Source organism: Monodelphis domestica, chromosome 7 (genome assembly GCF_027887165.1).
Source record: "Monodelphis domestica isolate mMonDom1 chromosome 7, mMonDom1.pri, whole genome shotgun sequence".
In the NCBI taxonomy this organism is placed as follows: Eukaryota; Metazoa; Chordata; class Mammalia; order Didelphimorphia; family Didelphidae; genus Monodelphis; species Monodelphis domestica.
Genome location: NC_077233.1, coordinates 227,496,233 through 227,510,319, shown reverse-complemented (window position 1 = coordinate 227,510,319; position 14,087 = coordinate 227,496,233). Strand labels below are relative to the sequence as shown.

General features: G+C 37.5%; 1 protein-coding gene across 1 annotated transcript in view; it reads right to left on the bottom strand.

Annotated features, from left to right (window-relative positions):
- The window catches only part of BAIAP2L1 (BAR/IMD domain containing adaptor protein 2 like 1), a 149,812-nt gene extending 143,808 nt beyond the window's left edge, over positions 1-6,004 (bottom strand). Inside the window, exon 1 of the mRNA XM_001377810.4 lies at positions 5,564-6,004. Coding sequence (XP_001377847.2) covers positions 5,564-5,614 — 51 coding nt within the window. The 5' untranslated portion in view covers positions 5,615-6,004. The remainder of the gene's footprint in view (positions 1-5,563) is intronic.
- Positions 6,005-14,087: the final 8,083 nt, after the last annotated feature.

Here is a 14,087-nt window from a genome sequence, read left to right as displayed (position 1 = left end):
CTTTTCAGGCTTAAATCATGAAAAGACTCTGGAAAAGTCTATTTAACCTTCTGGGCCTCAGTTAACTCAGATGTCAAATGAGGGGGTTGAACCTAGCTAAAACAAATACATTTTTAAAAGTTGGATGTCTTTCCAAAAAAGAAAAAAAGGTCTTTCCCACCGATTCTAAATTAACTAGGAAATTCCCAAACATTATGATTAAAAGAATTCTTTTATAGTAAAATTAAATAAGGACGTCTCTTCTGAAAAACCCTTCACCATTAACTGAATTTGATTCTAAAAGCTTACATTGGTTTTGGGTACTAATGAAGTATTTAGGCAGCCATTCTATGAAACCTCAAGGGAAGCCAAGGGAAGGCCTATGCATAACACTGGTGGACCTTGTATGGAGAATTTATAGGATGGCATGGACAAGTTACAAAGGAAGGGCAGCCATCGATAGGATGTATCACTGCAGAATTCTCTAAATCGAGGAAATTATAGATCCATTAAAACAAAATTATTTTCCTCTTAGTACTTTTAACAGAAGGCTGCTGTCTTGGGTTTTTGCTTACTTCACAGGCAGGAATCTACCTAGTTTCTGATTTATTTAGGGCCAATAGAGATATGGGAGCAGGGTTATTGATACAAATAACTTCTCTCTGAAACTCTCTTCCTTTCCCTTTATAGTCACCATGAGGCCCCCAAATAGGGGCGCCTTGGGCTGTTAAGTCCTCTTTTATCTTATGACCTAAGTCCCTTTCAGTAAACCTGATGAAAGCACATATTTCTGGGGAAAACTAACTAGCTTTTTTAAAAAAGAGAGGAATTTCAAATATTTTTTAGCCAGAATAATAAGCATTGCTAGTAATTGGGAAGGTAGAGGCAATTTGAAACTTCAAATAAATATCTTGCACCTGTGTATTACAGTTCTAGATGTGTTACATGATTAATGGAAATTGGGCATTGGTTTTCACTTACAAATCACAGAATAAGTTTCAAGGGAGAAAAGAATCAAAATAAGAAAATAATATGCCTATTTACCCTTATTTGGGTTATAAGAGAACAAAAAAGAACCTCCACTTTAAAAAACAACAACCTATAAAGGCAGGTGCTATGCAATGCACCTACCTAGAAATGCAGTGATGAGATTTAAAGTGATTAAAATGACACAAAATGTTATGTTTTCATAAACGACCATGATGCATACAGTAGTTGATTGAATTTTCACATTAGTTAGAAGCAAGAAACTAAATACCTCACAGGTAAAGGTTTATTCCTTAAAAATTTTTTATTGCAGGTATAATTGGCAGTTTTTCTTCATCACTGTCACCATATGAACCTTTAAATGCCTGCATTCACACAGCAAAAGTTTGGAAAGGAAAATGGCATAGTGTATGGGTGGGATATCATTAAAAATGGTGGCTAAGTGATGTCACACCCATGAATTATCAAAGACTTCCTCAACACCTAATTTCTAGAAGGTTATGGCTCAGTTTAATTATATGCTTCTTTGCCCTCAAGCTTTGTTTCCTATAAGTGTCACTAAGGTATGTATATTCATCAGGAAACCATGCCATACAGCAAGTATGTTAGGGCAAATTTAGGGTATGGTAGAGAATTTAACTTATTAAATTTCCCAAGCATTTGACCTGGCAAAACACTTGAATTCTTTTCTAACAACACATTTGAAAAAAAAATCATTATTTTGGTGTGCTTATTAATTTCTATTTGTCTTTAGAGTATTAATACAAATTCTCCTGAGAGTGAATATACAGCAAGGTGTAGTGGTTAAAGTGCTAGGCTTGAAGATTTGGGTTCAAATCTTTCCTCTGAAACTTATTAGCTATGGCCATAGTAAAGTCTCTGTTTCATAGATGGTCTCTAAGTCCCCTTCTAACACTAAATCTGTGAGAATGTCATCTTAAATATTGCGTAGACACATTTGAAAAACCCAAATAGATAAATGTGCAAATAAATAAAGATATCTGATAGCTAGACAAACAAAGAAGGGACATTTTAATCTTCCTTTTCCTCTAAAGTGTGTGTCCCTTTAAAGTTACAGAAATTTGAGCATTTTAAAACATAAAGAAATTGAAACTCATTTCTGCAAACCACACATTCTTTTCTGGAGCTGGCTTTGGTAAATGCACCTGGTTATTTGGTGTTTTGCATTATAAAGATATAGTAGCTTGGCAGGTAATGCAAAGGACACAGAAAACACTTAAAAAGAATTATAATAAGCACTCCCACTGATTCCAGGCCATAGAAATTTTCATTTCAATAGGGGTTAGCTTCTAATTTGTTTAGAGTTAATGTAGGGGAGGAGATGTGGAGGTTTTCAAGGCTTCCAATCTCTACATGCAAAAAAGTGAGGAACAGTTTTGGTTCAATGATCAGCTTTAGTTTTATACAGTATGATTTATGTCATCTTGTTTTTTAACATGGTAAATTTAGTCTTCCATTCCCAAATTTTGGATAAAATGTAGACTCAAAATATTGGGGAAAAAAAGACTAAAATTCACCATCATCAAACATTTATTGAGCATGGATAAGTGCAAAGTCCTAGAGAGATAAAGCAATATAAAGGTAATACAGTATAAAGTGCTGGGCTTGAAGTCAGAAAGATCCCAGTTTAAATCCTGCCTCACATATTAGTTTTGGGACTCTGGGAAAGTCAGTTAATTCCTGCCTCAGTTTCCTCAACTGTAAAATGGGGATAACAGCGCTTATTTCATAGGATTGTTGTAAGGATCTAATGACTTAATATTTTAAAATGTTTAGCACAGTGTTGCACATATTAAATACTATATAAGCAAGTACTTATTCCTTTCCTTCTTCTACCCTTTGGGAAAATTATAACTTTTAAAAATTTAATTCAAAGAGTTTTGTACATGTACAAATTTCACATAGCTAGTATCTGAAGCAAGATTTAAGTCTTCCTGACTTCAGGCCCAGGGTTGTCTAGATGTCAGTCTTTAAAAACACTTTATTGACACCTTTGGCATTTTACATCACCTAGATTTCCCAGTGAAGGGATGAAAAAAACAAGTAAGAGTTTACTATGTGCAAAACACAGGAAATACAACGTGTCCCTCACCTTCCTGGTAATGAATAAAAAAAGAAGAGAAAAAACCTAACCAACACAATGGAAAAGTCTGACATTTTGTAAGATTCATATTCATAGTCCCTCTATTTGTGTATAGTGTGAAGGAATCCTTAAAACTGTCTTCCCAGGCTGAGTGGAGACAGTAGACTGGCTGAGTGGAAACCATCCCCTGCTTCCAGAGGGATGAGTTATTTCATAGAATCATAAATCATAGCCTGAGAAAGGGAAGGAACCTCAGATGTTACCTAATCCAACCCCTCATTTAACAAATGCAAAAACTCATGTCCAAAGAGGTTAAGTGACTTGCCCAGAATGACACTAATAAGCATTTAAGGTGGGATTTGAACCCAAAGTTTTTCTGATACCAGATCCAGCACTCTACCATACCAAATGTACGTCTGCAGTTGCATCCTTGTTCATGTATATTTCAGAATCACTGAAATGTGGATCCAATATAAAATATTTTCTCTATTTAAGTATAAAATATTATCATTCAAGTCTGAAAATTTAAAAATCTGTCAACTATGAAAAGGTATAAGTTTAAGGGAAGCAATTTGGTCAAGGTAAATGGGTCCCATAGCATTACCTTGTTAAACCCATCAGCCTTAGGTATTTGTCTCTATGGCATATATAATATATATATGCATATATATGTATATATAAAATGTACACATACATATATTTATACATATACATATACATACAAATATACATATATATACATACACACATGCTGTATTTTCTCAAATGAGCCTTTACATTTGATAACAACAGCATCTGAGTTAGGGACAGTACTGTTTAGAATCTATGTGTCCTAAAGGTTTATTAAAAAAAGAAAAGATTTAAAATGATCAGTGGGATACATCTTGTGCACATATAAGAAAATGCAGTTTAGTCTTTTGGAATCCAAGAGGTTAGATTATAGAAATATTTTTAGTCTCTCAAATTACCCCAGAAAAAGGACTACAGTTCCTCTTCACTTTGAGAATACAGTTTAGGCAACATAAACTAAGTTTTGGGGTAAAAAAAATCATATAGGCCTCAAAAAAAAATCTTTGGAATTTAGGGAAGTCAAATGTAGGAGTTCAATAGATATTAAAAAGTTATTACATTCATACCCAGAATTAAAACAAAAGTTGCTTTGGAGTCTATAAATAAGTATATATCCTATTTCTAAAGGAATTCACTTACAAATAATTAAACTTAGAAGTATCTAATTATTGAATAGATCACTAATCACAAGGTCCCAGTTTCTGGAAAAAATGCTCATACAAATGTAAAATACATTATTGAATATAAGAAATATAAATGTTAGTCATGGGTAAAAAAGGAACATCCACTTATTAAAACCTTGAGTTTTTGTTGACTCAAAATGTTTCACAATCATAATCGGCATATATCAAAGACCAGTCTAACATAAGAGAAGGTATAAAAAGAAAAGGGTGTTTCAAGATCCACTGAAAAGTAGACCAACTGCCACTTTGGTAAAATCCAGCAAGATGAGTGTACTACAATAAAGCCTTTTCAGCTGCAGGAACTACAAATGAGCTATTGCTCACCTGGCAATTCTTAATTAAATGGGGAGTTTCTCTTTCACATTCTTGAGAGTATTATTTTCTTAAGACTAGACACTGGATGCCTTTTTCGGCTTCTGAAAAACATGTAATAGTAATACCACTGCTACCTTCATGTGTTTTAACTATAATTTTGGATGTGGTTTGATGAAAAATGGGGAAGTTTTCAAGGGAAGCTCCTTTTCCCAGAGTTGAAGTTTTTTACAGCAAATTTATTTTTTTTCAAAAAAGGACTGGCTTTATGTTCCTAAAAGCCAAAGAGTTATTATAAATGTTTATGTAGAAAAAAAATCTTGCTGGAAAGCACCTCGTTGCCTTGATCAATATTTGCCTCTTGGGACAATAAATCTGGCTATTTACCTCAATACAAGTCAACCTCAGACTACTTCGACTAATGTAAGGTAGTTTGATTCTCTTGGATCGTGTCCCTTAATTAAGTAATAGAAGTGGGAGAAATTTCTGCCACAAAACCCATCCGTGGAGATGAAAGAGTTGAGTTTTTCCTAGCAAAGCTTCTAGGAGATAGGTAAAGGTTTCCTTCACCTGACAACAACGTTCCCCCAGCCGCCCCAATCTCTCCTTTTCAATCCTTATTACCCTTAGCCCAGACCCTAGAGAACAAGCGACGTTGGACTGGGAGGAAATGTTTTCCGTTCTTCCTCCCCAAACCCGGGACACAAAAGGTGGTCTTGCATCAATCTATATATCTCAGGAAGATTCTCTGCCTTCTTACTTCCCCCCACCCCTCAACCCCCAAAAGCAAAAACTCTTCTCCGCATCCTTGGAGTGCTCCAAAACACTGAAGCTTCAGGATATCTCTCCAATCCTCCGGATCCGCTCCCCCGCCCTCCCCAACAGTTCCCTCCCACCACTCTTAGCCCCTTCCCCAGCCATAGCTTACTCGGTAAGTATTTTCCGTGAGCTTGTTCACTTCCTCCGGACCCCGAGACATGGTGCCGGTGTTTCTGCGCCTTAGTCGGGAGTCTTAGTGCCTGCTTCTGGGACAGAGAGGAGGAAGGAGGCGGTGCCGTCCTCTGCTCCGGGGCCACGCTGCCTTCCTGAGGAGCTCAATCGGAGGCCGAGGGCCCGGGGGTGCTCCCGGTCTCCGGGGGACGGCGTGCCCCGGGGAGGTGAGCCGCGGGCAGGGAACTGCGTAAGGGTGTGGGCAAGGAGGAGCTAGGCAAGGTCCGCGCAGTTCCGGAGTGCCCCTCCCTCCCGCCAGAACCCCCAACGAAACTGTCAAAACTTAGGGAGCCGCAGCCACCGCCACCACCGCTACCACCAGCAGCCGGGGAGGAGGAGGAGGAGGAAGAGGGAGCACCAAGGAGGGCGGAGCAGCCTGACGCTGCGGCCAGGAGAGGAGGAGGGGCGGGGTGGGGCGGGGCCCGGTTTGGCCCTACCTGCGCGGGGGTTGGGACTGCGCCCAGCTGGGCCGGGGCCCCTCCGGCTCGGGAGGGGCAGCCCGTTCCCGGAGGTACCGGTGCGCTCTGTTGAGCACAGGGCGCCCTCTCCCGGGGCCTGCACCCCAACCCCCTTTGCACAGGCCCCCTCCCGTTGGTCTGTGGACCCTCGGGATCCCGAGGAACACCTGGGGGCAGACGGCCGGGGGGAGGATCCCTCAGAGGGCGGGAGCAAAGGCGGCTGGCTCGTCCCTTTTTTCCCGCGCCAACTCCGTCTAAAAGGGAGTGACTTGGAGCCTGGTGGTGCCAGGTTCTCTCTCTTCCAAGTTTCCCAAAGTGCGGAATGCGCTTTCTCCAGACTCCTGCTCTGGAAGACTGGGCACTTTTTGGGGGGAGGAGGAGTGTTGTAAAAGGGTCTTGAGTTCTTTTCATAGGGGTCTCTTGTTGGTGAGGGTGCTGACTCACCCCTCTACCTCCCTACCACTCTTCGAGCTCAACTCAAAAGCACAGAGATGCAGTGGGGTATGACAATGTCAGTTGGAGAGCAGGGCTCCTGACCAGAGAGCTGGCTGCCCTTTTTTTTTTTTTTAAAAGCTCTCTAGTTCTGGAAGACTATGTACTCAGGCAGAGAGGAGTTATGATCCGCATGGGTGTACCCACGATAATGATATCATTATTCTGTCTGGAAAGGCTGAATGGTTCATTGGAAAGAAGTGGATTTAGAGGGCTTGCGCTCAAACTTCAACTCTCTCACTGAACTATAGTGTGACAATCTGGGAATCTCTAGCCCTCAGTTTCCTTATCTGTAAAACAAAGAGATTGGACTATATGATCTCTAAGGTTCCAATCAGCTCTAAATCAGTAACAAGATGCTCTCACTAGGTGTATTTCTCTTGTTTCCAGTACTTATTTAGGGGTGGAGGCATGGCCTTAGCAACTATGAAGTTAGACTCAATATTTTTCTCTTTTTGGTGTCTATTTGAAAAAATCGAATGCAGAAGGATTAAAGGTGATGAGATTTTCCTCATTTTCTCTTAAGTGTTCAATATAAGAAAGGCATTCCTGAACACACAAGCTTGGCTTTAGATCCTGGAAGAACTCTTTGGAGGTGGAACGAAGAAGTAAGGGGAGGAATGGAATTAGGTGGTCACCATATTATGTTCTAGTTGGAACTGGCAAGTGATTATCCCTGGGCAGGTACTCAGTCAGTCAGTCAGTCAACAATTTTTGCTATAGCACATTTTTAAGCTCTGAGGATGAAAAGGAGGCAAAAGATACTCCTTACCCTCAAGGAACTCAAAATCTACCGAAAAAGACAACAAGCAAACAAATGTGAACAAACAAGTTACACAACAGAATAAATAGAAAATAAAGAAGAGAAGTCGAATTAAGGATGGGGAAAAGTTTCTAGTAAAAGATGGGATATTAGTTGGGATAAAGGAAGTTAGGGAAGTTAGTAGGCAGACAAAAGGAGGAAGAGCATTCTCCATATAGAAGACAGCTAGAAAAAATGACTAGCTTGGGAGATTGTCAGTGGAACAGCAAAGAGGCCAGAGTCATTGAATTAAATAGTAAGTAGGGAATATGAAGACTGAAAAGTAGGGGAGGGCTTTGAATGCAAGAGGATTTTGTTATTGTTCCTCAAGGCAATAAGCGGGTACTCCTCTTTTTCCTCCTTTTCCCAACCAAGAAAACAAAATCCAACAACAAGAGTTCTTTAAATTAAAATAGAAATTTTAAAAGCAAGAAAGACAAAGAATGGTAGGAGATCTTATTGGAGAGATTTCTTCCTTTTAAATTTCTGAATATAGTAGGTATTGAAATTACTCCTAAGTATTTACAGTGCACTAGGGAAAGTCACACTGTGACTACTTTATTTGCAATGCTGAGGTCAGATTTGAAAGGTGTCAGACACTGAACTTAGAATAAAAACACAGTTTGGACTCTTGCATAGAAAGGACCCTGTTATCAAGTTCTAGAAGCTGTAAAATGAATTGAGTTTAGAAATGGAAAGGTGTCCTTAGAACCTAGAAACAGCACTTAGTCTGTTAAGTAAAATATATTATACCTTAATGGTGACAACCTAGTTTTATGAAATCCTTAATCATATTTTGATCACTAGATAGGATTAGCAGATAGGATGAAATTATAAGTACCCTTTTTGTTTAGTTTTTCCTCTTGTATCTAAGCTGCTCCCAGGCATGATAACCTGGCTACATCCTCTTTTCAAATCCTTTAGTAACTAATCAGTTGTCCTTCCTTTCATATACTCCCTAAAGTATGTGTAAGAACCTGAGTTCCACAGTTCAGTGGAAATTCCCATTATTGCTGTCTTTGCTGAGATAGTGCTTTCAGAGCAGGGGCTCTGTGTGGTGTCTTTTGAGCACTGTCTCCTTTGTTTTGATTAAAGATGTGTCTTATTGTAACTTCTCTGGTAGTTATAAGTTATTTTTTAGGTTGACAATGGAAAGGTGATTTTAAGCTGTTGAAGCTATTTCCCCTCCCTCCCTTCCTTCACCTGATTTATGGTATTAAGAAAGTCTGATTATAAATATATGCTGTAGAATATAGTTGTATATATGTATTTTATATATAGCAAGAGAAGTAGTATGGCATACTACTAGATGGTTGATCTTGGAATCAGGAAGGCCAGATTCAAGTCATATCTCTAACACATATTATTAGATTATTGAACCTCTTATTTCCCTAGACATCTTGCTAAGACTACAAAGTACACATTTTCACATTTCTATCAGTGCAATATGTACATTATTCATTCCCTTCAGCAGTGAAGTCATAGATCCATCTAGATATAGATGTAGATAGGGCCATGATGGTTAACCTATGGCACATGTGCCACAGACAGTACACAGAGACCTCTCAGTGGGCACACCTGCCTGCCATCCCCATAGCTCAGAGCTTGCCAGAGTTTGGTACTAGAAAGCCAGAGGGAAGTAGGGTCAGGCTTCTCCTCTACCCCTCTCCATGTGCATCTGAGGACATCACCCACTCCTCTGCCTAGCAGCCCAATGGGAGTACTTTCTCCCTCCCCTGTCTAGGATAAGGGGTGGGGAATGAAATTTAGTCTGGGTGGGGCACAGCACTCTATCTCTAAAAGGTTTGCCATCATCAAGATAGAATGTCCCCAAACTCTTAGTTTAGTTAAGTCTCAAGCTTCTCCTCTTCTGCTCTCATTTTCAATCATCTATACATATACATTCAAATATCATATAGTATAAAATTTATGTAATATGTGAAATATTATAATTAGTATAATATCTCTTTAGTTAACATCTTAGTTTCATTGGCAATATGTGAGTTATATTTAGGACCTTATAATTCTACTATTATTACAACTAATGATTTTTTTAAAAAAGCTCTTTCTCTCTCCCTCCTTCCCTTTCCTTCTCCTCTCCTTCCTCCCTTTCTTTCTCCTCCTCTCCCTCCCTCTCTCCTCTCTCTTTTTTCCTTGAAACCACAATACACAAGCATACTTTCTCTGGTTCTGTCATCTATTCATAAATATATAGATATTCAAATATAATATAGTGTTTCAGTTATGTCCAACTCTTTGTTATCTTATTTGTCCTTTTCTTGGAAAAGATAAGAGTGGCTTGCTATTTCCATCTCCAGATCATTTTATAGATGAAGAAACTGAGGCGAACATGGTTAGGTGACTTGCCTAGAATTACATAGGTAGTGTCTGAAGGCAGATTTGAACTGAAGAAGATGAATCTTCCTGACTTCAGGCCCAGCATTTTATCTACTGCAACACCTACCTGCCCTGCCATATATGAGTATAGTGTCCATGTAAAATATGATATATTCTAATTAGTATAATCCTTTAGTTAACATCTTGATTTCATATACAATATATGAGTTATGACTTTATAATTACTGCCACCATTACAAGTAATGATGATAACAAATGGCATTCTCTCTCCTATAGATAGATCTGCATCTATCTATACATCACTTTTCATCTTGGAACGTCCTACAATGTCTTGTAAGTGAATGGGAATCATTTCATGCACCACTGAAATGCAGTCAACTGAGCAGTAGAATAAGTATTAGAAATTTTAACCTTTATCCATAGTACAGCAATATTATTTAAATCCAATAAGGATAAAGAATAACACACCCTGATAAAAACTATAGTGAGTTTCTTAGATAGTCAATATAATTAGACTAGTTGGAATTTGATCACCAGGTAATGTTATCAAAATAACATTGTACAGATTCTCTTTTAACAGTACTGTCACTGTGAAACAGAAAGCATTTTTGTATTTAACTATGAATATTGTTCTGGGAATTCACAGTACCCTTATGATAAAACCACACTATTAAGAATTAACTTGGGAGAAACTAGAGAACCGTCAGCTTGCCTTTGTTCAACATCCCTAGTTCAGGTCCTTACCACATCTTATGTGGACAATTGCAGTAGGCCTACTTATTGGATTTGTATAAATTTCCCACCCCTCTTTAATCTAACTTCCTCCAAAAGAGTTGGAATTGATATCACTAAAATAGAGATTTAACCGGAGTCATTCTTCTGCTCAAGAAACTTCAGTAGTTCCTTATAGTTGGTACGGCATCTACTTAGCATTTAAAGCCTTTCAAAATCTGGCTCCAAACAATATTTTCAGGTTTGATTATAAATTATTACCCCAACCCAGTTTACTCCAGCCACAGGAGCCTAATTGCAGTTTCCAATGAGGCAAATTCCATCGCCTGGTTTTATGTTTTTGGCCAGGTCATCATCCATTCCTGATGTGCTTGCTTCTGTTTGTTAGAACATGTAGCTCCCTTCAAGGCTCAAGTGCCATATAACTCCTTTAAGAGCCCTTTCCTTATTCCTGTCCAACCTTCCTCAGCAGGAGTGCATGCCCTCCTCTCCTATCTCCTTGTATCAATTTTGTTTATATCTATAAATGTATAGTATTTGCTGTGTCACCTGATAAAATGCAAACACCCTTGGGGCAAGGACAATTTGACCTTTTTTCTCTTTGTGATCCCATTGCCTATCAAAATATCTTGCACATAGATGCACATAAGTGATTGTTTTTTTAATTGACTAATCTTGTATATATCCACACCATTCCCTTTTCTATTTACATGTTCTCTTTCCTGGTATAATGAAACCAGGGACTGACTAATTCTGTGTGTGTGTGTGTGTGTATATATATCTCAATATATATCAATATATATATCAATATCACCAGTGCTTAGCACAGTGCCTGATGCATAGTAAGTACTTACATGTATAGATGATTGATTCCCTTTACCTTTCCCATCATGCTTGGAATAGCCTACATCACTTCTCATTTTTAACATAAGTCTAGAAAGGAGCAATTTGACCTCTTTTCTGCAAACACTTTACCTAAGGCAGGTTGGTAAGTATTTTAGTTTATAAACCTTTTTCTTTCTTTTTCTGCTGGTTTTCAAGAAACAAAGTTACTGTTTATGTCAAACAAGAATAATACTTAAGATTAGGTGACAAAGCCTGTATGAATTTGAAAACAGAAATTTCTTTGCTCGTATGTGGTATATATGTATATATGAATCCATTTCAAATTTACAATAAAACCTGCGTTCTAAATGAAATTTTTAACACTTCACAAACCTGTTTGTTTTAGTAGTACTGATTCCTACTTTTATAGGAGAAAAGGCTTTTCATCCAAACTGCATTAGGGAAGAGTAACTAAAGAAGTCCATACAGATACCAATAGTTTTTTATATATACAAACAAAACTCTTATCTTCTTAGAATCAATACTAAGTGTAAAAGTTCCAAGGCAGAAAATTGGAAAGGACTAGACAATTTGGCTTAAGTGACTTGCCCAGGGTCACACAGCAAAGAAGTATCTGAGGCCAGATTTGAACCCAGTGTCTTGAGACCTGGCTCTTTATCCACTGAGTCACCTGATAATAGTTTGAAAAAATATTCATGAGTGGCTTAAAATATTTTGATTTACTACACGGATAAATGAAATATGTTTCGAAAAGGTGCTTGCAGTTGAGGGAATTTCTTCTAGTTATTCAGCATTCACTTCCAAAGTCTTAAAAATATTCACAATCATTTAAGAAGTAATCTCATCTGATTAGTAACTTCCAGAAGAATGAAACAAAGAGATAATTTGTTCAAAGTCTTTAAAGGGAATATAAACATTTTGTGACAATAAATATAAAAATAGAAAAGACAAGTGAGCTCAGAGGGGAGGATAATAATTTAGTGTGAAAAAAGAACTCTTTAAGTTTATAGATTTAGAAAAAACCTCTGAGGTCACAGAAGTCAGACTCCTCATTTTATAGGTGAGGAAAATGAGGTAGGGATTAATGAAGTGATTAACTCAAGGTCACAAATTAATAACAAACTACGATTGGAAAACAGGGACTATGAATATTTCCATCCATCCAAATGACCCTCTACCATAGTGCCTCCCACTTGAGGTGAAAATATACAGGTTCAAAACATTAATAATTTAGAAATACTGAATATTCTTCAATATGTTTTATAAAAAGAGACATGTACCTGGAAGGATGAATTTTCATTCAATTGAAAATATTTTTATTACAAAGTGACCTTGTACAAGTCAACTTCTCAACTTCAATTTCCTCATGTATTAGTGGAAGAATCAAATGACAAGTATTTTAAATACTTTGTAAACCTTAAAATGCTATATAGGTGTATACTATTATTACTTTAGCTATAAATTCTTCTAGGAGTAGTAGCAGTTAAATGTGATAGTAAAACTGAGAAGCCAAATGTAAATGTGTGGTAGCACAGTAATGATACAAATTTCACAAGCTGCACATAAAAAGCAATCTTGTTACTTTATACAAGCCAGTTCAGTGAATAGTTTTGGCCTGGAAATCAATAATACTTGAATTCAAATCCAATTGTTCAGACTTGAGAGAGGTGTGTGTGACCCTGAGTAAGTCACTTAACTTATACCTGTCTCAGTTTCTCATCTGTAAAATGGGGATGATAATAATAGCATCTTCCTCCCAGGGTTATTGTGAAGATCTAATGAGATAATATCTGTAAAGGATCTGGAACACAATCCTGTGCAGATGTTTCTTTCCTTTCTTTCCAGACTCCTTAAACACATTAACTTTATATTGTGACAAAAAGTCTCCATTTTTTCTGCCCTCATTCATTCATTACAAAAATACATAGAAACTCTTTGACATTCTTTCCCCTCCCACTGGACATTTGACCATGGGTAAATCATTTCATCTCTTCCTGCCTCAGGTTCTTGGTCCTTTCCAGCTCTAAATCCGGGATCCTATGAAATATTATTCAATTAATCAAGTATTTGTTAATCATCTACTTGGTGACAGACCTTGTGCTAGGTGCTGGGAAAATGAAGACAAAAATGAGACAGTTTTTGCCCTCACGAAGTGTATGTTCTTATCAGGGATAAGTATGCACATATAAATGTATAGGGATGTGCAAGCAAATATTTAAGAATTCAAAAAAATGCCCACACAACTCACTTTTAAATTTATTATGTATTATTAATTTTTCCTCCTTTATTTTCCAAAGTCTAGGCAATCAACAAAACAATAAATCAAGCAGAGGTATAAATGCTCACACTGAAACATTAAGAATCAACTCTGGCAGCCTATTAGATCTGATTCCAGCACACTTCTTATTCAACTGAAATTATAAACAAAATAAACACAAGGAAACTTTTTGTTGGAGACACACTAGCAGGTGGAAAGATGATTCTTATAATACAACTTTTTTTCTAAAATAAGCATTTTAATTTCTATTGGATTCATACAGATTCAAGTTTGTCCTGAAAAAAATATAACTACAGATTTTGAAAGGATATTTACAATTTTCATTTGTGGTGGTTTAGTGTAGTAAAAGAGAGACAACTAGGTACATAGTTCAAATCAGAAAAGGAATGAATTCTGCCTTAGATTCTTACTGTGTGGCTCTGGGAAAATCACTTAAAATTGTTGGACCTCAATTTCCTCACCTGTAAATGGGAGGGGATTCAACTTGATGACTTTT